General features: G+C 42.8%; 1 protein-coding gene across 1 annotated transcript; it reads left to right on the forward strand.

Moving 5' to 3' along the window:
• The first annotated feature begins 4906 nt into the window (after positions 1-4906).
• Positions 4907-24069, forward strand: LOC116567660 (cytochrome c oxidase assembly factor 7). Its single transcript, XM_032302871.1, has 3 exons — positions 4907-5078; positions 8551-8691; positions 22800-24069. Exons 1-3 carry the CDS (start codon positions 4973-4975, stop codon positions 23246-23248), a joined length of 696 nt encoding a protein of 231 aa, XP_032158762.1. The 5' UTR covers positions 4907-4972; the 3' UTR covers positions 23249-24069.

The following is a 24069-nucleotide window of genomic DNA, read 5'->3' on the forward strand; positions in this document are numbered from 1 at the left end:
TCTCAGGGTCCTGGGATCCAGCCCTGCTTTGAGTCTTCCACTCAGTGGCAAATCTGCTTCTCCCTCTACCTCTGTGATCCCTCTTGCTTTTGCTCTTTCTCAAATAAATAAATAAAATCTTTTAAAAAAATGAGTTAGGCATCCAAGTGGACATTTCTCCAAAGATGTACAAATGGCTGACAGGTGTATGAAAAGATGCTCAAAGTCCTAAACATCAGGAAAACGCAAGTTAGAACCATAATGAGATGTTGCCTACACCTGTCAGGATGGCTATTATCAAACAAACAAACACAAACAAAACAAAACAAAACAAAACAAAAACAAGAAAAGAAGTATTGTCAAGGATATCGAGAAATTGGGAGCCTTAAAAAAAAAGAGAGAGAGGCAAACCTAGAAACAGACTCTTAGCTATAGAGAACAAACTGATGGTTACCAGGGGGGAAGTGGAAGAGGGGATGGGTTAAACAGGGGATGGAGATTAAGGAGTGCCTTGGAGCCCAGCTAGAACCTACATAAAAAACAACACCACCAATAACAACAATGACAATTTGAGGACATCATCCTAAGTGAAATGAGACAGTCACAGTAAGACAAGTACTGCATAATGCACAAGTACTTCTTGTACTTGTTATCTTAGAGTTATCTAAAACAGTCAAATTCTTAGATTGTGAGATGATGGTTGCCAGGGGCTGGGGAGAAGGGGAAATGGGGAATTACTAACCAAGGGCATTTAGTTCCAATTAAGCAGATGAATAAACTCTGGAAATCTGGGGGTACAACACTATACATTGTATCTACAGTTGACAATAATATATTGTACATTTAAAAATTTGTTAAGAGGATAGATCTCATGTTACATGTTACACAATAAGATAAAATGCAAGCAAGCAAACAAATAAAAATATGAAGTGGCTACAGCGTTTTGCATCCAATCAGAAATGTATAGAAGGGTTCCACTTTTTAAAAATTCTCATCAACACATGGTACTGTTTGTCTTGTCGGTTATAGTTTTCCTAATAACTGTGTAGTGCTATCTCAGTGTGGATTTTTATTTGCATTTCTGCATGCTGGGGGTCTTTTTGTGTGCTTGCTGCCCATCCATATGTCCTTGGTAAAAAGTCTACTCAAATATTCTGCCCATTTTTTAAAACATTGTCTTCTTATTGTTGAATTGTAGGAATTCTCTATATGTTCAGGATACAAGTCCATTGTGGGATAGGTTTGCACATTTTCCTTCCACCCCCCAAAATACATAAAAGCACATTTAAATGTTAATAGATATTACCAAATTGCTCTCCAAATAGGAGGCATCAAGTTACATTTCCACCAATAATATATTGGAAAGTCAATTTCTCAGCATTCTTTCAAACATAGGAGGCCAATCTTCATTGACATAAGAGATAAAAAATGGTATCACAGTGTTTCTAGTTTGCCTTCCTTTGATCATTAGGAGGAGCATCTCATCTTATGTTTATGGACCAGTGCTTTTTCTCTTCCAAGAGTTACATGTTCTTGTTGAAATTTTGCTTTTTTCAATTCAGTATCCCTTAAACCCTCGCCATTTTTTAAGCATACAGGGCATGTTTGTTGAATGAATGAAGAATAAATGAGATAATGAACCTAAAGTACTAAATGCACAATTAGTGATCAATTAATAATAGTTGACTAAGTCTGGAGTGAGGAGTTGAGTGCCATAATGCTCTTCAATTCTTTCCTCTAGGATCCGGGATGGTTATTGTGAACTCTAAGATTCTAGGAGGGCTGGTTTCTCCTCCTGGTCCTCTCACTGTGTGTTTAAGAGTAAACAATTTAGGGGTGCCTGGGTGGCTCAGTGGGTTAAGCCGCTGCCTTCGGCTCAGGTCATGATCTCAGGGTCCTGGGATTGAGTCCCGCATGGGGCTCTCTGCTCAGCAGGGAGCCTGCTTCTCTCTCTCTCTCTCTCTCTCTCTCTCTCTCTGCCTGCCTCTCCATCTACTTGTGATCTCTGCCAAAAAAATAAATAAAAAATCTTAAAAAAAAAAAAAAAGAGTAAACCATTTAACTCTTTGATCTCTCTGCAACAGTCTAAACAGTGTCTACAAGCTGTATTATGCTCAATGAAAAGGAATATTAGGTGAAAAACATGAGATTAATTCACAATAAGCACATATGCATGTATTACTTGAATAATTAAATGAGTTTTAAAAGTATATGTGAAAATTTATAGGGATAAGGGGGAATAAATATACAGAGATAAGAACAGGACTAAAAAAGGAAGCTGGCTGCCTTTTTGATGACATTAAATTTCCTTTTAAGATGTGACTTCATACTTGGCCCAGCCTGTCTTCCATCTTTCCCCTAACTCTCTGTCACCCCCTACTGCTCAGGTGGGCTCATTTTACTGTAGTTTAACTCAGCAAATATGATTATGGGAAAAATATGATTTGCAGACTGTTCCTGACCTTAGCTATCTACATCGCCCTCACCAAGCTTTGCTCTATTCTTTTTTCCTTTTTCTTTTCTTTCTTTCTTTCTTTCTTTTTTTTTTTTTTTTTTGCTTTGTTCTATTCTTGACCCTGTGCTGGAAAAAGGGACAAAGAGATCACAGTGTCATGGGGGACACAGACTTTCATGCCATTATGGGCATGACAAGAAACATTTCTGGAACAGGAATGACTCCATGCCAGACTCTGCTAAGCACACTGCATACATGAACTTTTAGTCCTACTGACAGCCACAAGGGATTTTAATTTACAGAAGAGGAATCGAGCTCACAAATGTGATTGGTTCAGGTTCACAATTTAGTAAACATGGGGCATGGATTCTGACTAAGATCTGTCTGTTTTCCAAAGCCAGTCCTTTCCTACTACATTATACCAGAATAAACCAAGTAGTGTGGAACACCGAACTGGGAGCATTTAAAGATTTGTTTATTTATTTGCAAGGATGGGGGAGGGGCAGAGTGAGAGAGAGAATCTCAAGCAGACTCCCTGCTGAGTGTGGAACATGACACACTGCTCGATCTCACCACCCTGAGGTCATGACTTGAGCCTAAGTGGAGTCGGTTGCTTAACTGACTGAGCCACCCAAAGACCCCTGAAGTGGGAACATTTAAATCTACTTTGGAAGGTATGTGGTTGTTGCACCTGGGAAGACTCTACAGAGGAGAGAATCTCTGATTTGGGGAGAGAAGGGGGTGGGGTGGTTCGGGCCTTAAGAGCAGCAGTAAACAGGGACACAAATGTGCGACCTATTCAGAGATCATGAAGTTGGGTGGTATATGGGGGAGGAGAGGCATGATATGAGACTAGAATTAGATTGCACAGGGCCTTGAAGGTCAGGTTAAGGCAGGTTGGCTCAAAATAAAAGGTCTGGGCTTTCTTTCCAGGGGTGCATGTACGGAGGGGTCTCCTGAGGTGATCAGGGGTATGAGAAACCATATGAAAATGTGGCATAAAACTTGAAATGTCAATTTTACCAAAAGGCTTGGGGAGAAAACAATCTTGTGTTTTCCTGTGAAAGATATATTACTATGGAATTGAATGTGAAATCACATGAATTTTAAAAGTAAAATTGGGACTTCAAGGACTTTCCAGTTGCAGTAAGCTGCTCCCCAATAAGGAAGGGTTGGAAGTGCTCCACTCTCCGATGCCTTTAAGGATAGGTTAGTGGCAGAATTATTGGGGAAGCATTGCTATAGGTGATGGGAAACCATGGGTTGAGTCCTACTGAGGACTCTAGAATAGGGCTGGCTAGGAATCAAAGATGAACAGAATCTGTCTTTGGAGAGTTTTCAGTCTAGGCTTTATGTAACTGATGATTCTGTGAAAGAGCACAAAGCAAAAACCAGGCCAAGCTTCTTCCCTCCATTTCCTTCACACGTTCCCCTTGTATCACATGCATTCTTTTATTTATAAAAGTATTTATCATACTACTCTCTCACTTCCTGTGTGACCTTGGACAAGTTACTTCTCTGTAGCCCAGTTTCCTCATCTGCAGAATGGGAGTAATAATACATACCCCATAGCATCACAATGAGGGTCATAGTGAGAATTAAATGAGACTTTGTATAAAAATCTTAGAATAGGGGGCGCCTGGGTGGCTCAGTGGGTTAAGCTGCTGCCTTCGGCTCAGGTCATGATCTCAGGGTCCTGGGATCGAGCCCCGCATCGGGCTCTCTGCTCAGCAGGGAGCCTGCTTCCTCCTCTCTCTCTGCCTGCCTCTCTGCCTACTTGTGATCTCTGTCTGTCAAATAAATAAATAAAATCTAAAAAAAAAAAAAAAATCTTAGAATAGAATCCGGAACAAAGTTCAACACTGTTTGTGCATTCGCTATTATAACAGAATTATTACTAAAACCTCTGTAGCTCCTGTGTTCCAGTCATCACCTCCCACAGCCGTTCATTTCTTAAGTCATTCAGGTGGGGTGGGGGGCGAGGAGTTGGGGGAGTATGTCTGGGAGGAACCTACAGATGAACCAGACTTCTCATTTCACTACAACAGACTTAAGAATATTGGTCTGTGCAGCTATACTTGACATAGTAGATGCTCAGAATGCTTGCTGAATGAAAAAACAAATGTCTTCCTACTAAACTGCAAACTCTTTAAAGGCAGGGACCATAGTTGTCCGTTGTATTACTGGAACTACGCACTTGGTGAGGCACACAATAGGCACTTGGAGACCACCGAACAAACGAATGAATGAAGAAATAAGTAACTGCAGGCAGAAAATCATAAAGGGCACAAAGCTGGAGCACAAAAATGCTGCAGAAAGACTGTCACCGGTTTTAGGAAAGGAATGAGCATAGCAAGGTTTTTACCAGCTTCGACAGCTTCAGGATTTAGGTTCGCGGTGCTCCCCCTTCCGGAATACCCGGTGAGCACGCAGCCCTCCGCGGCACGCCCCTCCCGGGCCCCGCCCCTCCGCTGCTCACGTGACCGCGGGGCGGGCGCGCTGAGCCGCGGGCTAACCTTGCCTGGGCGAGCGGGGGCCATGGCGGGTGTGGTGGATTTCCAGGACGAGGAACAGGTGAAGTCCTTTCTGGAGAACATGGAGGTGGAGTGCAACTACCAGTGCTACCGCGAGAAGGACCCGGACGGTGAGCGCTGCCAGCGCAGCCTGGGAACACGTGGGACGCATGGGGGAGGGGTGCGGGCCGCACGGGTCACGAGCGACCGCTGAAGGAGGTCTGGAAGGGGTCTCCGGCCGGGACTCGTGGGGACGCGGTGGGACACTGAAGACCTTGTGTATGTTAGGGAGGAAAGGGTTGGGTTCCTCGAGGACTTGCGGTCCTCACAGCGGGGGGAATCCTCGGCGGGACCGAGCCTGGAAGCGGGGTGGGGGGGCGGGATACGAGGAGGTGTGCTTGGGTGTTGGGGTTGGAGGGGTGGGAGTACATCAGTGAAGACATAAAATTCCCTGTTCTTCTGGAGCTTACATTCTAGTGGGGGGAGTTGGATAATAAACGTAAAGAAATAAATGAAATCGTGTGTTGGAAAGTGTAATGGCAAAAAGGATTAACAGGTATAGGGAGTTGAGGGCAATTTTGAGTTAAGTGGTCAGACGGAGTCATTGAGAAAGTGGCATTTGAACAAAGCCTTGAGGAAGCTCAGGGAGATCTATGGTAGGTAGAGGTAACAGCTAGTGAAAAGGCCCGAGGCATGAATGTGTCCCTCGTGTTCTGAGACGTTGAGTTGACTTGAGTGTGTCAGTGGATGATGGTGTCCAAAGCAGCCAGTACCTTTGGGTGGTTTTCTTCTTCTTTACAAAGGAAAAAAAATAAAAGACACTCACCCAACCTTCTTATAGCTTGCAGTCAGGTTTCCATAATATGATATAACTATTTCTAGCAGCTAACCAACTAACCAGAGTTGCTGTGCTGTTTAATGACTTAACAAGAACCCAAGGTGGTTCTTTGAGGGCTTGCCTGCATCCTAAGAAAAGTTGGAGTCACTGAGGAGCAGGATAGTTGGGGAAGACTTCTAGGGGGAGGTCAGGAGGAGCAGGCAAGTGTTCATTAAATGGAGGACAATGTGGGAGAAGAGAATGCTGTCTTTTGGAAGATTGAAGTGAGGCTATAGTTAGATGGAAGAGGGAGTTTGGGCCACAGTGTGTCAGGCCTTGAATGCCAGGGTAAAGAATACTTATTCTGTAGTCAGTGGAAAGCCATACATGTTTTTGAGGAGAGGGTTCATGGTTGTGGATGCTGGAGAGTATACTGAGAGGTGGAGTGGGGGAGGGTGGGCGTGAAAGGACTGAGGTACTTCAGGAGAGCTTGAGAGGAGGCTATCGTTACTATAGCTACTGTCATTTGAAGTCATCATGATCTCTCACCAGGATTACTGAAATAGCCGCCTAACCTGGCTCCTGTTTGCATGCTGACTCCCTTAAAATCTGTTTTCAACCCTCAAACTGGTAGTTAAGTTTTCATTTTGTTCTATTAAATGCTATCTTCTTAGATTTTTTTTTAGTAATTTTTTAAATTAACATATAATGTATTATTTGCCCCAGGGATACAGATCTGTGAATCGTCAGGCTTACACACTTCACAGCACTCACCGTAGCACATAACCTCCCCAATATCCATAACTCAATCTTCTTAGATTTTTAAATAACAAAATAACACGTTGTTATCAGTGCTGGAGTGTACTCCCTCATGCATTTTGTTCTTCCATGTTCATCCGGGCATGTACAAACATATACACTGGAGTAACCTTTTAAAAATGAAGATTGGGGCTGCTTGAATGGCTTAATTGGTTAAGTGTTTGCCTTCTGTTGAGATCCTGATCTCAGGGTCCCGGGATTGGATCAAGCTCTCAGTCTGCCTCCCTGCTGCTTCTCCCTCTCCCTCTTCCTCTGCCACTCCCCCCTGCTTGTGTTTTCTCCCGCTCGCTCGCTCGCTCGCTTTCTATCAAATAAATAAATAAAGTCTTAAAAAATAAATAAAATTAAAATGTAAATTGAATCATATCACTACCCTTCTTAACCCTTCAGTGGTTTGCCACGGACCTGGAATAAAATCCTAAGTCCTTCCTGTGTTCCACAATGCCCTGTGATCTGGTCCCTGCCATTTTCTTCTCATTTCCTACCCTTTTCCTCCTCGATCCACCTACATTATACCTTATTTGTACTAACTTATTCCCTCTCTAGGGTCTTTTAGTCTATTGTTTCTTATACCTGGGACTTTCTGCTCTCTTCCATTTCATTGTCTCTAAATAGCTAGTTCTTTCTTGTTATTCACATTTCAGCTTGGATATCACAGTCCTTACTAGGCCCTCCCTGACTGCCCGGTTTGTGGTAGCTATTCCCCCAGCGTGCACAACAAACTGTCTTATCCTGTTTTGTTTCAATCATAAAACATTTACTACTGTTTAAATGCATTTAAAAAAAAAAATGCATCTTGCTCACCTATTTACTTATTTTTTTCCTCTCCTCTAGAATGTAATTTTTAAGAGGGCAAGTGACTATATTCCCAGCATCTAGAACAGTGTTTGGTACATGGTTGGACACAGTGCACAAATATTTGTTGAATGAAGATGACTGAGGGGCGCCTGGATGGCTCGGTTGTTAAGTGTCTGCCTTCGGCTCAGGTCATGATCCCAGCATCCTGGGATCAAGCCCCACATCTGGCTCCCTGCTCGGCGGCAAGTCTGCTTTCCCTCTCCCACTCTCCCTGCTCATGTTCCTGTTCTCACTGTATCTGTCTCACTGTCAAATAAATAAATAAATAAAAATCTTTTTAAAAAAAGAAAGAAAATGAATAAGATGAGTGTCATTTGGGATGAAGAAAGAGGGCCAAAGACAGAGGGTAGAGATGTTAAGAAGAGGCTCACTGGGACCAGAGACTGCCAAAGAGAGCATCCATTTCCAACTCCTTCAATAGCTACTATTTCTACTCTGTCTTTGGGCTTCTCATTCCCAGCCTAGCTGAGGTGTATAGTCCTGGAAGCACCCCTTTCTTGCTACTACAGAGACAACCCATGGACCCTTTTGGTTTCCAGTGTTTTATTGCCGAACTTCCTGGGAAGTTCCAAAGGTGGCAAAGTTTCAATCATGGAAGTCAGTGAGTCTTTGCCTCTGGGCGACAGGGAGCAGAATGGCTGATGAGTGGTGGAGCCAGGGCACTGGCCATGGTCTCGCCAGCCTGTACATTGCTCAGTCCCCAGCTAAGGGCAGATGATGCCATTTGTAGACATGGCTGAACACCACCTGCAGTCTATTTTTTTCTTTTTTAAGATTTTATTTATTTATTTGACAGACAGATCATAAGTAGGCAGAGAGGCAGGCAGAGAGAGAGGAGGAAGCAGGTTCCCCACGGTGCAGAGAGCCTGATGTGGGGCTCAATCCCAAGACCCTGGGATCATGACCGGAGCCAAAGGCAGAGGCTTTAAACCACTGAGCCACCCAGGCGCCTGCCACCTGCAATCTTTGTGGTGAGGTCACCTTGCCACACCTCAGGAGGACAGAAGCTGGTCCTAAATAAAAGACGTTTTGGCTGCCGCACCTCAGCCTTCCCCACTGCTGTGCAGCAGCCCCAAACATGAAGAACAGCTCTTGTGTTTTCCTCACAGGATGCTATCGGCTGGTGGACTATTTGGAAGGGATCCAGAAGAATTTTGAGGAGGCTGCCAAGGTGTTGAAGTTCAACTGTGAAGAGAACAAACACAGCGATAGCTGCTACAAACTGGGGGCCTATTATGTGACTGGGAAAGGTGAGGCACCTGCTTTCTTTGGTGACTGTTACTGATAGTAATGCTGATCTCACATCCTGAGCCTCATGCGGGGTCCTCTTCACAGAAGGGTCCTCACAGGCCTTGGGGAAGCACATTGTAGGAAGATTTGGTGAGAGTTCAGCAGAGGGATGTGGGAAGAACATAGCCTCCTTTCAAGTTAGGCAGATATTGGGGAATGCTTTTAGCAAGTAGTGGGACCTTGAGCCAGTCACTTCAACTCTACCTCAATTCTATCACCTGTAAAATGGAGAAAAATAGTATTTGCTTCATAGGGTTGATGTGAGGATTAAATAAGATGATACAGGTAAAGGCATCAGCATGTGCCTGGCACAGAGCAAGGGACCAATAATTAATTCTCTGCCATCTTATCTTTTCGCCGCATGCCCTAATTATAGTTATCACTGGAATAGTGAATACTGTTTAATCTATCACTAAATAAGAAATTATTCTGGGGTGCCTGGGTGGTTCAGTGGTTGGGCATATGCCTTTGGCTCAGGTCATGATCCCAGGGTCCTGGGGTTGAGCCCCGCATCAGGCTTCCTGCTCAGCAGAAAGCCTGCTTCTCCCTCTCACACTCCCCCTGCTTGTGTTCCCTCTCTCGCTGTGTCTCTCTCTATCAAATAAATAATAAATAAAATCTTTAAAAAAATAAATAAGAAGTTATTCCAACAAACTTACTATTTCACATAGTTGCTCAGGTCAGAAATTTGGGATTGGCTTAACTGTATGCCTCAGGGTCTCTGATGAGGTTGCAGTTAATTTTTTTTTTTTTTAAGATTTTATTTATTTATCAGAGGGGTGGGGAGAGAGCGAGCATAGGCAGACAGAATGGCAGGCAGAGGCAGAGGGAGAAGCAGGCTCCCTGCCGAGCAGGGAGCCCGATGTGGGACTCGATTCCAGGACGCTGGGATCATGACCTGAGCCGAAGGCAGCTGCTTAACCAACTGAGCCACCCAGGCGTCCCGAGGTTGCAGTTAAGACGTTAACCAGGGAACAAGGGCTGTAGTCATTTGAAGGCTTGGCTAGAGCTGGAGTTTCCAATTCTAAGATTGTTGGCTTGTTAGGAAAGGCCTTTCCAGCTGTTATCAGGAGACCTCAGTTCCTCATGACAGGGATCGCTCCATGGGCTGCTTGTGTGTCATTATGGCATGACATCTGGTTTCTTCCATAGTGAGTTATCCAAAAGAGAGCATGATGGAATCCATGGCGTCCTTTATGACCTACCCTTAGAAGTCCTATGTTTTTCATTTCTATCACATTCTGTTCATTAGAAGTGAGTCAGTAAGTCCAGCCCACGTAAATAGAGAACTAACATCCTACTTCTTGAAGGAAGGACTATCAAAGAATTTATGGGCATATTTTATTTTACTTTTTATCTTCTTATTATTTTTCATGGGCATATTTTAAAAACACCACAAAGGGGTACTTGGGAGGCTCAGTCAGTTAAGTGTCTGCCTTTGGCTCAGGTCAGGATCCCAGGGTCCTGGGATCACCCTCTGTTGGGCTCCCTGCTCAGCAGGGCATCTGCTCCTCCCCTCCTTCTGCCCCCACAACCCTCATGTGCGCTCACTCTCTCTCTCTCTCAAATAAATAAATCTTTTAAAAAATAAAAATCTTTAAAAACAAATTAATGTGAAAAAATATCCCAGTATTATTTATCGACAAAATTTTATTTTTATTAACTTACAATTTACAATTAATACATTACTGCATTATTTTTTTTTATAAAGATTTATTTATTTATTTGACAGACAGAGATCACAAGTAGGCAGAGAGGCATTCAGAGAGAGGAGGAAGCAGGCTCCCCGCGGAGCAGAGAGCCCCATGCGGGGCTCGATCCCAGGACCCTGGGATCATGACCTGAGCCGAAAGCAGAGGCTTTAACCCACTGAGCCACCCAGGTGCCCCACATTACTGCATTATATTAATGATTTAAAAAAACCTAGTGCCAACAGTGGCAGCTTAGTTGAATGTTATCTCCATTGTATGGAATGCTATTTAGCCCATGAAAAAGTAATGTTTCTAGAGGATTTTGTTGATGTGGTAAAAAGCTTATGAAATTTTATATATATATACACACACACACACGAGAGATACATATGTACATATATATGCACATATGTACGTATATATGTATATATATATCAGGTATATATGTGTATATACGTATGTATATACATATGTGCATATATATGTACATATGTCTCTCTCTCTCTCTCTCTCTCCAGTGAAGAAAGCCAAATACAAATTTGTATGTGGTGTGAACTCACCTATATGATACAGCATGCAAAACCAAAAATGTTCCTAGTTACTTAGTCTCTGGATTTGTACCTTGGTAAAGTTTTGGGTTCTTTTTGTTTTAATACTTTTTTTTTTTTTTTTAAAGTATTCTCCACTCCCAGTTTGGGGCTGAAACTCATGACCCTGAGATCAAGTCGCATGCTCTGCTGCCTGAACCAGCCAGGCCTCCCTCCCACTTTTTTTGAAGTATTGTTTATACCATATTTTATTATAGTTTTCACAAGAACTTGAATTCCTTATTGAAATAGGGAAAACAAAAGTGGCTCTGAAATTGTTTTTCTTATTAGACAAATTCTTTTACCAAGGATTGGTTGGGGCAAGGGAAAGAGCAGGAGGCCAAAGAACCCACTTTTATTTATTTATTTATTTATTAAAGATTTTATTTATTTATTTTACAGAGGTCACAAGTAGTCAGAGAGGCAGGCAGAGACGGGGTGGGGGGGGAGCAGGCTCCCTGCTGAGCAGAGAGCCCGGATGCGGGGCTCCATCCCAGGACCCTGGGATCATGACCTGAGCCGAAGGCAGAGGCTTAACCACTGAGCCACCCAGGTGCCCCACAAAGAACCCACTTTTTTTTTTTTTTAAAGATTTATTTATTTATTTATTTATTTATTTATTTGACAGACAGAGATCACAAGTAGGCAGAGAGGCAGGCAGAGAGAGAGAGAGAGGGAAGCAGGCTCCCTGCGGAGCAGAGAGCCCGATGCAGGGCTCGATCCCAGGACCCTGAGATCATGACCTGAGCTGAAGGCAGAGGCTTAACCCACTGAGCCACCCAGGCGCCCCAAGAACCCACTTTTAGATAGTGCAACATCAAGCAAGACATTTTCCTTCCCTGAGCCACAAATTCTTTGTTGAAAAAATTAGAGTGATATGGTCCACTCATACTTTCTTCATAGGATTTTTCTGAACATCAAATGAGAACAGATGTGACTGTTTTCTTAAATTATAAAATATTCTTGGGGCACTTGAGTGGCTTAGTTGGTTAAGCATCTCACTTTGGCTAAAGTCATGATCTCGGGGTTGGGCTCTGTGCCTGTTGAGGAGTTTGCTTCAACTTCTTCTTTCTGCCCCTCCCCTGTGGTTGTGCTCTCTTCTCTCTCTCAAAAAAATAAATAAATAAATAAAATCTTTAAAAAAAAATTACAAAACATCCTATTGGTGTGAACAGGTCTGACTGTATTGGTTGGTGCAGAACTTACTTTGGATTATGTACTTAGAGTATATATAATCCCAGGAATGCTTTGGCCAGGTGTTTTCAGATGTGAACTAAACTCTGAACTATTTTTGTGAAGCAATCTAAATGTCGTATGCAAAGAAGTAGAAGTTAACTCTGACATACACCTCTCTGAGGAAATATTACGCAGCTACTAAAACAGATACTAAGAAGTGTTTCTAATGGGGAGTGAAGAAGGCTCATGACTACAGCATGTGAAAACAAGACCAAATTGGGGCACCTGCCTGGCTCAGTTAGTAGAGCATGGGATGCTCGATCTTGGGGTCATGTTGAGTGTAGAGATTACTTAAAACAAAACCCTCAACCCATGTTGAGGGTAGAGATTACTTAAAACAAAAAAGCAAGACCAAACTGCATAGCACTAAGAGGAAATTCACCAAAAATGAAGTAGTGATGGTCTCTAGGTAGTGGTAACAATAGATGATTTTTATTTCCCTTCTGTTTAAGAGTCCTTGATTTGGGGGCATCTGGTGGCTCAGTTGGTTGTGTATCTGACTCTTGGTTTCAGCTCAGGTCATGAGCTCAGGGTTGTGGGATCAAGCCCTGTGTGGGATCAAGCCCCTGTGGCTAAGAGCCATAGGAACTTTTGTCAATGGGCCAGATGAACGACTAACTGCTTGGGATTCTCTCTCTCTCCCCCTCTGCGCTGCTCCCGGCTGTGCACACATGCGCTCTCTTTCTCTCTCTCAAAGAAAAAAAAAAGTTCTCAATTTGCTCTTCTAAAAAGTAAAATTACTTTACAGGAAGAGATGAAGGCTCAGATAAATTGATGATAATGCAGATAGTCTTCACTCTAGACCATTCTTGTATGCTTCAGACTACATGTAGCTAATGTAGACATTCCTACTTGGAGTTCTCTTGGGCATCCCAAACTTATCAAACCAAATATGGAATTCTCTTTTTTTTAAAAACATTATTTATTTATTTGTCAGAGAGAGAGAGAGAGAGATCACAAGTAGGCCAAGAAGCAGGGAGAAGCAGGTTCCCTGACGAGCAAGGAGCCCGATGCGGGACTTGATCCCAGGACGCCGGGATCATGACCTGAGCCGAAGGCAGCCGCTTAACCAACTGAGCCACCCATGTGTCCCCAAATATGGAATTCTTAATTGTTTTTCTTCTCCCCCCAATTTATTATGCCCCTGTTATCGTCCAAGAGATACCTTTGACAAGCGGTGTCTCTCTCTGCATAGTAGCTCATGGCCAGTTTATCTCCAAAATATGTCTTAAATCTGTTCTGGCTTTCTCCCTCTCCTTTCATTCTTATCCAAGCCACTGTCCTCTCAGTTAGGAGATTAATGCAAGTCCCTAAACATCTTTCCATAAGGCAACTAAAATGAACTTTTAAGAATATAAACCATGGGGACGCCTGGGTGACTCAGTAGGTTAAGCCTTTATCTTCGGCTCAGGTTGTGATCCCAGGGTCCTGGGGTCAAGCCCCGCATCAGGCTCTCCATTCAACAGGGAGCCTGCTTCCCCCTCTCTCCCCACCTGCTTCTCTGCCTGCTTGTGATCTCTGTCTCTGTCAAATAAATAAAATCTTTAAATTAAAAAATAAAATAAATAAAAGAACATAAACCTTGGACACTTCTTCGGGCTGAGCTATGGTGGATGTGTTTGAGGGCAGCTGACCCAGCCTATACTTTCTGTGGAAGCCTGAGCTGGCCTTTCTCCCTTTGTGTCAAACTAGGTCTGCCAAAGACAGTGCATTTCACCTGCTGCCCACCTTAACAGATTCAAGAACAAGGGGAAAGATGGTATAAAGGAAAGCTAATAAGGAAAACTAGATGCTGAAAAGGAGAAATGTAAGCTTATTTCTTGATAATGCTACTTCTGCACTGCAGGAAACCACAACAACCAGGGCAGTGTAATTTGATCTGTTGATAACATGGTCAAAGGCATAAATAGCAACAATTTGGAAAGCCACCTCCAGGCCACTCAAGCTGCTAAGAAACTGCTTTCTGTGGAAGAGCAGCCCACATAGACAGTATAATCTGGGCTGGTTTGATTCCAAAATTTGTGTCCTTTTTGGGCAGAAATGCTCGTAGTCCCATTCATTTGAATCTGCTTGCACCCTCACTAACACTGCTTCTGGAATATCAGAACAGACAAGGCTGTGGTAGAGAGGGGTGCTATCCCAGCATTCATTTCTCCATTGACATCTTCCCATGCTCACATCAGTGAATAAGCTGTATGAGCTCTAGGAAACATTACACGAAATAGTTCAGTTCTTCTGAGACTTGATTATCAAATATGGTGCACATTTGATCCTCTGTTGGTCCTTCTTGCAGTTCCTGTGGTTACTTAAATATTATCTGGACACTTTCAAATTTTTGTTGCAAAAAGATCCTACACTCCTATAGGTACTATTGAGCAAATTCTTCCCACTTTAGTTCATCTCCTGCACTGCAGTGATCTGGAAGTCTTAGCATAGAGGGGTCTCTTGTCCTTAGCATATACCTGCTGGTTCATTTCTTACCATATTGATGGTACAAATGAACAGACTGAAAGGTTATGAAAAGAGAAGTTGTGCCCCAACTTAAACTTCAAAGAGCTCCTGAATTGCTAATTGTGACTGCTGTGCTAAGAACCATAGGAAGTATTGTCACTGGGACAGATGAACAGACTCAAGTTGTAATAGATGTGGGAGCACTTGCCATCTTTCCCAGCCTGTAATGAGCCCCAAAACTAAAACTCAGAAGGAAGCAATGTAGAAAAATGTAAAACATGACATCTGGCTACCAGGACCAGGCACAGGAAGTTGTGAATCAAGGATTAGTCCCATTTCTCATTGGCATTCTAAGGAAGACTTTAAGACACAAAAGGAAGGGGCGCCTAGGTGGCTCAGTTGATTGAGCATCTGACTCTTGATTTTGTTTCAGGTCATGAGATCGAGCCCTACGTGGGGCTCTGCACTTAGCCTGGAATTCGCTTGGGATTTTCTCCCTCTCCCCCCCACCCAATAAAATAAATAAAATCTTAAAAAAGAAAAAAAGACAAAAGGAAACTGTACTGGCTGCGACCAACCATATAACTGGTGGACCAGTTGAGTAGATTGTGAACCTTGTTCATTGTGGCATACTACCATTGATAAACCTCTTAACTGTGGAAGATACTGTGGTGGTTCCGAACACCATTTCAGAGATTTTTTAGGCTGCGAAGAAAACTAGGTGAAACTGAGAAATTTAGGGGGTGCCTGGGTAGCTAGTTGGAAGTATCTGCCTTCGTTCAGGTCATGATCCCAGGGTCCTAGGATTGAACCCCTGAATATCAGGGAGCCTGCCTCTCCCTCTCCATCTGCCCTCCCCCAACCCAGATCATGTTCTTTGTCTTTCTCTCTCTCAAATAAATAAAGTCTTAAAAAGAAAGAAAGAAAGGAGCTACACAAAGAGGTGCTCCAGAAATGCATAGAGGGGTCCTCTTGTCTTTGGCCTAATGTTAAGTTGCACATGCATAGAGGAAGATTGAGAGACCTTATAGTGGAAAGCTTCTGGGGAGCTGTGAACTGAGAGGAGATTCCATATGTTTCACAGTGATGGGAGTGGTTTGAATTTCAACCAGCCAGAGTAGAGAGTCATCGAACATCACATTCAACTAAGACTCCAAAATGACCATGCCTTGGTAGTATGATTATTCTAGATCTGCTCTAACAAAACTTAAAAACAAGTCCCAGGAGTGCCTGGGTGGCCCAGTTGGTTAAGCGACTGCCTTCCGCTCAGGTCATGATCTTAGGGTCCTGGGATCGAGCCCCACATCGGGCTCCTTGATGAGCAGGGAGCCTGCTTCTCCCTCTCCTTCCCACTTGTGCTCTCTCTTGCTATCTCTCTCTCTCTCCCCCCTAAAAAAAAAAAGAAGAAGAAGAAGAAAAAAAAAAAAGTCCCAAAGACGTTTTGGCTTGATTCACCAGTGAGTTAGCTGTCTGCCAGAACAAAATTCAACCATCTTCAAAGGAATACAACAAAATCCAGACTGAACAAGGTATCACCTACAGTGTTTTCAAGAAGTAAGAAATTGCTAAACAGAAAGAAAAGCAGTCCATAGACCTAGATGTGACAGAGATATTGGAATTAACAGTTAATATTTTAAAACAGGTATGATGAGGGGCACCTGGGTGACTTAGTCAGTCGCACTAGCTCTTGGTTTTGGTTCAGGTTGTGATCTTGGGGTTATAGGATTGAGCCCTGCGTCAGGCTTCACACTCAGTATGGAGTTTGTTTGTCCCTCTCTGCTCCTCACCCTATGCACATGTACACATGTGTGCCTGCTCACTCGATCTCTCTCAAATAAGTAAGTAAATAAATATTTTTTTAAAAACCTGTTAAGGGGGGGCGCCTGGGTGGCTCAGTGGGTTAAGCCTCTGCCTTCGGCTCAGGTCATGATCCCAGGGTCCTAGGATCGAGCCCCACATCGGGCTCTCTGCTCAGCAGGGAGCCTGCTTTCTCCTCTCTCTCTGCCTGCCTCTCTGCCTACTTGTGATCTCTGTCAAATAAATAAATAAAATCTTTAAAACAACAACAACAACAACAACAACCTGTTAAGGGGCGCCTGGGTGGCTCAGTCAGTTAAGTGTCTACCTTTGGCTCAGGTCATGATCCCAGGGATTGAGCCCCATGTCAGGATCCCTGTTCAGTGGGGAGTCTGCTTCTCTCTCTCTCGCTCTGCCATTCTCCCTGCTTGTGTGTATGCACACATGCTCTCTCTGTCAAGTAAATACACTCTTTAAAAAAAAAAAAAAAATCCTCTAATTGAGAAACATAATATTTGAAATTGAAGTTTATTGGGCAGGCTGAACTGCAAAATAGACATTTCAGAAAGTAAATGTGAAAGATTGATGAACTTGAAGATAGGAATGTAGATATTATCTAAAATAAAGTGCTGAAAAGAAAGAACAGAGTCTCAACCCATGGGGTTCAGTATTTATCATTCTAACATATGTGTGTCAGAGCCCCAGAAAGAGAAGAGATTGGGAGAGGCGGAATATTTGAAGAAATAACAGCAGAAAAAATTTTAAATTTAATGAAAATTATCAGTCTACAGATCCATGAAGCTCAGTGAACTCAAGCAGGATAATCAGTGAAAATTACACCTAGAGGGGCTCCTGGGTAGCTTAGTGGGTTAAAGCTGCTGCCTTCGGCCTAGGTCATGATCCCAGGGACCTGGGATCGAGCCCCACATCGGGCTCTCTGCTCAGTGGGGGCCTGCTTCCCTTCCTCTCTCTCTCTGCCCGCCTCTCTGCCTACTTGTCATCTCTATCTGTCAAATAAATAAATAAAATCTTAAAAAAAAAAAAGAAAAGAAAAGAAAATTACACCTAGACACATCATAATCAATTTGGTGAAAACCAGAGATAAAGAGAAGATCTTAAAAGCAATCTGAGGAAGACACTAATGGGAACAGTGGTGGGAGCAACCCTTCCCCTTTCTTCAGAAGCAGTGTAAGCCAGAAGACAAAAGAACATCTTTTAAGGGCTGAAAGAAAAAGCTGTCAAGTTTGAATTCTACTTTAGCAAAAACATCTTTAAAAACAAAGACAAAATAAATTCATTTTCAGATAGACAAAAGCTCCAGGAATGAGTCATTAGCAGAGCTACACTACAAGAAATGGTAAAGTTGTTTGGGTCAAAGGAAAATGGAAACAGATGGAAACTGGATCCATGCAAAAGAATAAACTACTCTAGAATATATGTGTAAATGTAAGACTTTTTCTTCATTTCTTAGTGTCTCCAAAAGACTGTTGAAAGCAAAAATAATAGCAGTGTTTGTGATACTTATATATAGAAGTAAAATAAAGTGTATGTAGTAGTAAAACATGACAGCAATTAATAGGAGGGATGGAAATGTTCAAGTGAATGAAAGTATATTGTAAGGTACTTATGTTATTTGTGAAGTGATACAATATTAATTCGTGGTAGATTGTGGTAAGTTAATGTTACATATTCACTAGCTAACTCACTGAAAAAGGAAGTATAACTAAAAAGCCAATGATGAGAATGACATGAACTTTTAGAAATACACAGTTTGGGACACCTGGCTGGCTCAGTTGGTGGAGTGTGCAACTCCTGATCTTTGGGGTGTGGGTTTGAGCCCCATGTCATGTGGAGAGATTACTTAAGAAAAGAAATTAGGGGCACCTGGGTGGCTCAGTGGGTTAAGCTTCTGCCTTCGGCTCAGGTCATGATCTCAGGGTCCTGGGATCCAGCCCTTCGTTGGGCTCTCTGCTCAGCAGGGAGCCTGCTTCTGCCTCTCTGCCTACTTGTGGTCTCTGTCTGTCAAATAAATAAATAAAAATCTTTTTTTTAATGATTTCTTTTTTTTTTTTTAAAGATTTCATTTATTTATTTGACAGAGAGAGATCACAAGTAGATAGAGAGGCAGGCAGAGAGAGAAAGGAGGAGGAAGCAGGCTCCCTGCCAAGCAGAGAGCCCGATGCGGGACTCGATCCCAGGACACTGAGATCACGACCTGAGCTGAAGGCAGAGTCTTAACCCACTAAGCCACCCAGGCGCCCAATAAATAAAAATCTTAAAAAGAAAGAAAGAAAATAAAGGAATGCCTGGGTGGCTCAATGGGTTAAGCTTCTGCCTTTAGCTCGGGTCACGATCTCAGGGTCCTGGATTGAGCCCTGCGTTGGGCTTTCTGCTCAGCGTGGAGCTTGCTTCCCCCTCTCTGCTTGCCTCTCTGCCTATTTGTGATCTCTCTGTCAAATAAATAAATAAAATCTTTAAAAAAAAAAGAAAAAAGAAAAAATCTTAACACACACACAAAATTCAAAAGAATGCAAGAAAGGAGAAAAAGCAAAAAGCATTTGAGACAAATGGGAATGAAGTAAGATTGTAGGCTTAAATCCAGCTATTTCAATAATTGCATTAAGTATAAGTAAACACTCCAGTAAAAGGTGTAGATTGTCAGGCTTTAAAAGCAAGACCTAGGAGCGCCTGGGTGGCTCATGGGTTAAAGCCTCTGCCTTCGGCTCAGTTCATGATGCCAGGGTCCTGGGATCGAGTCCCACATCTGTCTCCTTGCTCAGCAGGGATTCTGCTTCTCTTTCAGCCTCTGCCTGCTTGTGCTCGAGCTCGCTCTCTCTCTCTTTCTCTCTCCTCTCTGACAAATAAATCTTAAAAAAAAAAAAAGACCTAACTATATTCTATTATATATGAAGATAGCACACAGATACACTCTCAAAATTGAAAGAACTCAGGATATACAATCTCTGAGCTTTTCTGGAAAACTATTTGATAACGAATAAAGAGGTTAATCAAAAGAAGTGATTCAGGGGGCACCTGAGTCACTCAGTATTTTAAGCATCTGCCTTTGGCTCAAGTCTCCTGGGATCCAGCCTGGCATTGGGCTCCCTGCTGTTTCTCGCTCTCCTGCTTCCCTTGCTTGTGTGTGTGCGCTCTTTCTCTCTCTCTCTCTGGCTTGCTCGCTCACTCTCTTTCTGTCAAATAAATAAAATCTTAAAAAAAAAAAAAAGAAAGAGAAAGAAGTAACTCAGAATGGAGATGCTCTAATGAAAAGACCAGTGATTAACAGAATCCATTTAGAATGACTATTGGGCTAATTAGTGTTACCACATAGAATGTAAATAATGTAGACTTTTAGGGCATAAAAACACAATGACACCTGGGTGACTTGGTCTGTTAAGTGTCTGTGTTCAGCTCAGGTCATGATCCCAGGATCCTGGAATCAAGCCCTGCACTGGGCTCCCTGCTCCCACTCCCCCAACTTGTGTTCCCCCTCTTGCTGTGTCTCTCTCTGTCGAATAAATAAATAAAATCTTTAAAAAACAAAACAAAAATGCTATAATGTTTCCTGAGCACTTATTATGTGCTGGGTTCTTTGTAAAAACACGTTTAAGCTTCTAAGTATGAAATGTAGATACTGTTATCCTTATACTCATCCTTACAGATGAGGTAAACAACTTGTCTAAGGTCACACAGCCAACAAGGAATGGATTGAGACTGGAGCCTAGGTGTGCTGCCTTCCTAAGTTGAAGTAATAGCAATGACAAAAAGTATTAGGTGGGGGAGGAAAGATGGGAGGAAATATGAGACCACCAGTGTCCTCATCTTCTATAGTTGTGAGGTAGTACTTCACAAAAACAATGACTGTAACCTTCTAATATTTTAGAGTCCCTTTATAACTCCAGGGGTCCCTTTAGGAAATTTCTCTGGTGAGAAAAATTCATTTGAAGTCAAGTAGTTACTTCAGTGTCACTCAGTTTGGTTTTCTTCTAATAAATTCAAGTAAAACCAAAGTTAAATTTTTTATTTATAAATAACTTATGCAATCCTATTTTTCAAAGTACTTCTATTAGCTGTCCATTCAGTCAGCAGCAAGTAATCTGAACACATACAGCAAAGATAACTGGAATGGTGTTCTCTTTTTTTTTTTTTTTTTTTAAAGATTTTATTTATTTATTTGAGAGAGAGACAGTGAGAGAGAGTATGAGTGAGGAGAAGGTCAGAGAGCGAAGCAGACTCCCCATGGAGCTGGGAGCCTGATGCGGGACTCGATCCCGGGACTCCGGGATCATGACCTGAGCCGAAGGCAGTCGTCCAACCAACTGAGCCACCCAGGCGTCCCTGGAATGGTGTTCTCTTAATGATAATGATAGTTATTTCTAGGAGGTGGATTTGGAGTGATTTCCTTAAAAAATGTTTAAAGATAGGATGTTTGTATTTTTTTGAGAATGGGTGATAGTGATATGGAGAACAAAAGCAAAAGGAAAAAATTAAACTTCCTTGTAACTTATAGCCCATTTACAAGTACTTAAGACAAGCAGAGTGACCTTCCTCCAGGAACTCAACTGCCTCAATGTTAATACTTTGCTAAGGGCAAAAGGCCGCCTTAGCTTGACATTAGCCCGACCTCCAAGATCATGTAAAAAGCCCTCTGGAAACTTCCTTTATCTCTACTACCTCCCACCCCAAGACGTATGTCGGCAATTATCCTCCAAGCATTTGCCCCACTGGTACACATCTGAAGGGTCTCAGGACTAATGTTTTACCTAGATAGTAAATGACCTTTTTCTAAAACAGCTAGCCCCTCAAAGTCGTAGAAACCTTGCTTCCAGATTCCTTAGAAACTTAGACTATTCCTAACCCCCTCCCAACTTAGAAGGATAATCGGTCATTCCTCACAGCACCAGTGCAGCTCTTTCTGCCTATAGGTCCTGTCCCCGTGCTTTAATAAAACCACCTTTTTGCTCTGAAGATGCTCCAAGAATTCTTGACCATTTGCTCCTGAGCCCCAACACTTCACATCAGTAGTACATGGGGATTTGAAGTTTTCCATGGAAAAACAACTAAAGAGAAAATGAAGCTCTGTCACCACCTTTGTTTAAAATCACTTGTTGGTGGGACACCTGGGTGGCTCAGTTGGTTAAGCAGCTGCCTTCGGCTCAGGTCATGATCCCAGCGTCCTGGAATCGAGTCCCACATCTGGCTCCTTGCTCAGCAGGGAGCCTGCTCCTCCCTCTGCCTCTGCATGCCATTCTGTCTGCCTGTGCTCGATCTCTCCCCCTCTCTCTCTCTGGTAAATAAATAAAATCTTTAAAAAAATAATAATAAAACAAAAAATAAAAAAATAAAATCACTTGTTGGCAATTTACCATTGCTCCTAGGATAAGTACAGGATCCTGCGTGATCTGACCCTTCCTGTCTCTACAGCCTGTTTTCCCTAGTGATTCCTGGGTTCTAGCCATACGAGCTCCTTTTCTCTTTGTATCCTATTCCTGCTGCATGGACCAACCCTCACACCGTATTTTTTTCCTTTTTTCGATTATATTACAGCTCAAATGTCACTTCTTTGGGGAGGCTTTTTTGACCTTTCGTCCAAGACTAGGCCAGAGTCCTGCTACATTCTCATAATATCCTGTGCTTTTCTTCCGTATGTTTGTCACACTTAAAATCCTACATTTAGTTGTGTGGTTCTTAAATATCTGTTTCATTAGACTGTAAGATCCACAAGGCTAGGGACAGTGTTTATTGTCCAGAGCCTAGCACAGTAGTCCGCAAATATTATGTATTCATTATATATTGAAATTAATGAACATTGAACAAAGTGCTGATAAGATCCTATGTTCTTGCTGTAACCCCCATGAGGTAACTATTATTATAATCCCCACTTTTCAGCTCCTCTCATAACATACCACTTGAACAAAAGATTCCAAGGCTAAAAAAGCTGGAAGGTTTGTGCATCATACTAGGCCACCTTCCTTTTGTGCTGCCTTAGTTCAAAATATATGAACTTTATTCAGGAATTTTTTTTTTTTTTAAAGATTTATTTATTTATTTATTTATTTGACAGAGATCGAAAGTAGGCAGAGAGCCAGGCAGAGAGAGAGGCAGAGAGGAGGAAGCCGGCTCCCTGTTGAGCAGAGAGCCTATGTGGAGCTCTACCCTGGGATCATGACCTGAGCTGAAGGCAGGGGCTTTAACCCACTGAGTCACCCAGGTGCCCCTCGGAATTATTCTCTTAACTTTGGCCTGAGACAATCAGGTTCTGCCCTGACTTGGGTTTATTTTTTTCTTCCCTCTCCCTTCTCCCAGGTGGACTGACCCAGGACCTGAAAGCTGCCTCCAGCTGCTTTCTGATGGCGTGTGAAAGGCCTGGAAAGAAGTCTGTGGAGGCATGTCACAACGTTGGTCTCCTGGCACATGATGGACAGGTCAACGAGGATGGTCAGCCTGACCTGGAGAAGGCTAGAGACTACTACACAAGGGCCTGTGAAGGCAGCTATGCCTCCAGCTGCTTCAATCTCAGTGCCATGTTCCTGCAGGGTGCCCCTGGCTTTCCCAAGGACATGGGCCTGGCATGTAAATATTCAATGAAAGCCTGTGACTTGGGCCACATCTGGGCCTGTGCCAATGCCAGCCGCATGTACAGGTTGGGGGATGGTGTAGATAAAGACGAGGCGAAGGCTGAGTTACTAAAAAATCGGGCCCGGCAGCTGCACAAAGAACAGCAGAAAAATGTCCAGCCTTTGACATTTGGGTAGTGTAGGCCATATTCCTAAGCAACAAACAGCTTGAGGCTGGCACCTCCTATGTCTTACATAGCCCTTAAGGTCAACCTGCTGGAGCAGGAAGACTTGGGACTTACTGTCTGTAGCTCTGGTTACACAGACCCATTTCCCCAGAGTGTCACCTATTGGGTTGTAGCCTAAAGTGTTTATTTCAGTCAGTGTTCTTTTTTTCTGTTGTGTTCTGTGAAGGCACGCACATAGGCAATTTTCGTTCTCAAAGTCTTAGAGCTCAGTGAAAAACAGCAAACTAGAGAGCCATAGAGATCGTGGGGGGTGGGGAGGGCAGACAAATAGCAGGAAGTTGGGAAAATCAGCAGCCACAGTGCCTGAAGGAATCAGATGTTGTTATTATTATTATTTTATTCTGGAGGGCTTGAAATTCAGTATCTTGATTTACATAATAGAAGGCTTAAAGAACTAAGAACAAGTCAAATAGTTATGACTGCCACCCTCTGACTTATGTAATCATTGGTGTGGGTTTCTTCTTTGCCTTTAGAGTCAGATCTTCAGTAAATTCATAGATAATAGGAGGGACATGCAACATAAAATAAAGGTTGTTATGTGTCAGCGTTGCCAAAGATGATGAAATACAAGCTTCTGTTGGTGGAGGATTTCGCAGTTGACGGTTAGCATCCCCAGTCCACTCCTCTGGCATTGCTCACCATGCCTGTGTTCTATTCCCAAGGCAACTTCAGCTCGGGATTTGTAAGCAAGGATTTTGTGACACATTTTAACCCATGGAACTTTACCTTTTTAACTGTCCTTGTGAATAAACTATTTTGATGGATTAGTAG

This window comes from Mustela erminea, chromosome 10 (assembly GCF_009829155.1).
Source record: "Mustela erminea isolate mMusErm1 chromosome 10, mMusErm1.Pri, whole genome shotgun sequence".
NCBI classification, from domain to species: domain Eukaryota; kingdom Metazoa; phylum Chordata; class Mammalia; order Carnivora; family Mustelidae; genus Mustela; species Mustela erminea.

What these genes read in the sequence shown, in the direction of transcription:
- LOC116567660 (XM_032302871.1), top strand. Translation starts at nt 4,973, where the DNA reads ATGGCGGGTGTGGTGGATTTCCAGGACGAGGAACAGGTGAAGTCCTTT. An exon ending in CCGCGAGAAGGACCCGGACG is followed by an intron (nt 5,079 to 8,550) that starts GTGAGCGCTGCC and finishes TTTTCCTCACAG; the next exon opens with GATGCTATCGGCTGGTGGAC. An exon ending in CTATTATGTGACTGGGAAAG is followed by an intron (nt 8,692 to 22,799) that starts GTGAGGCACCTG and finishes CCCTTCTCCCAG; the next exon opens with GTGGACTGACCCAGGACCTG.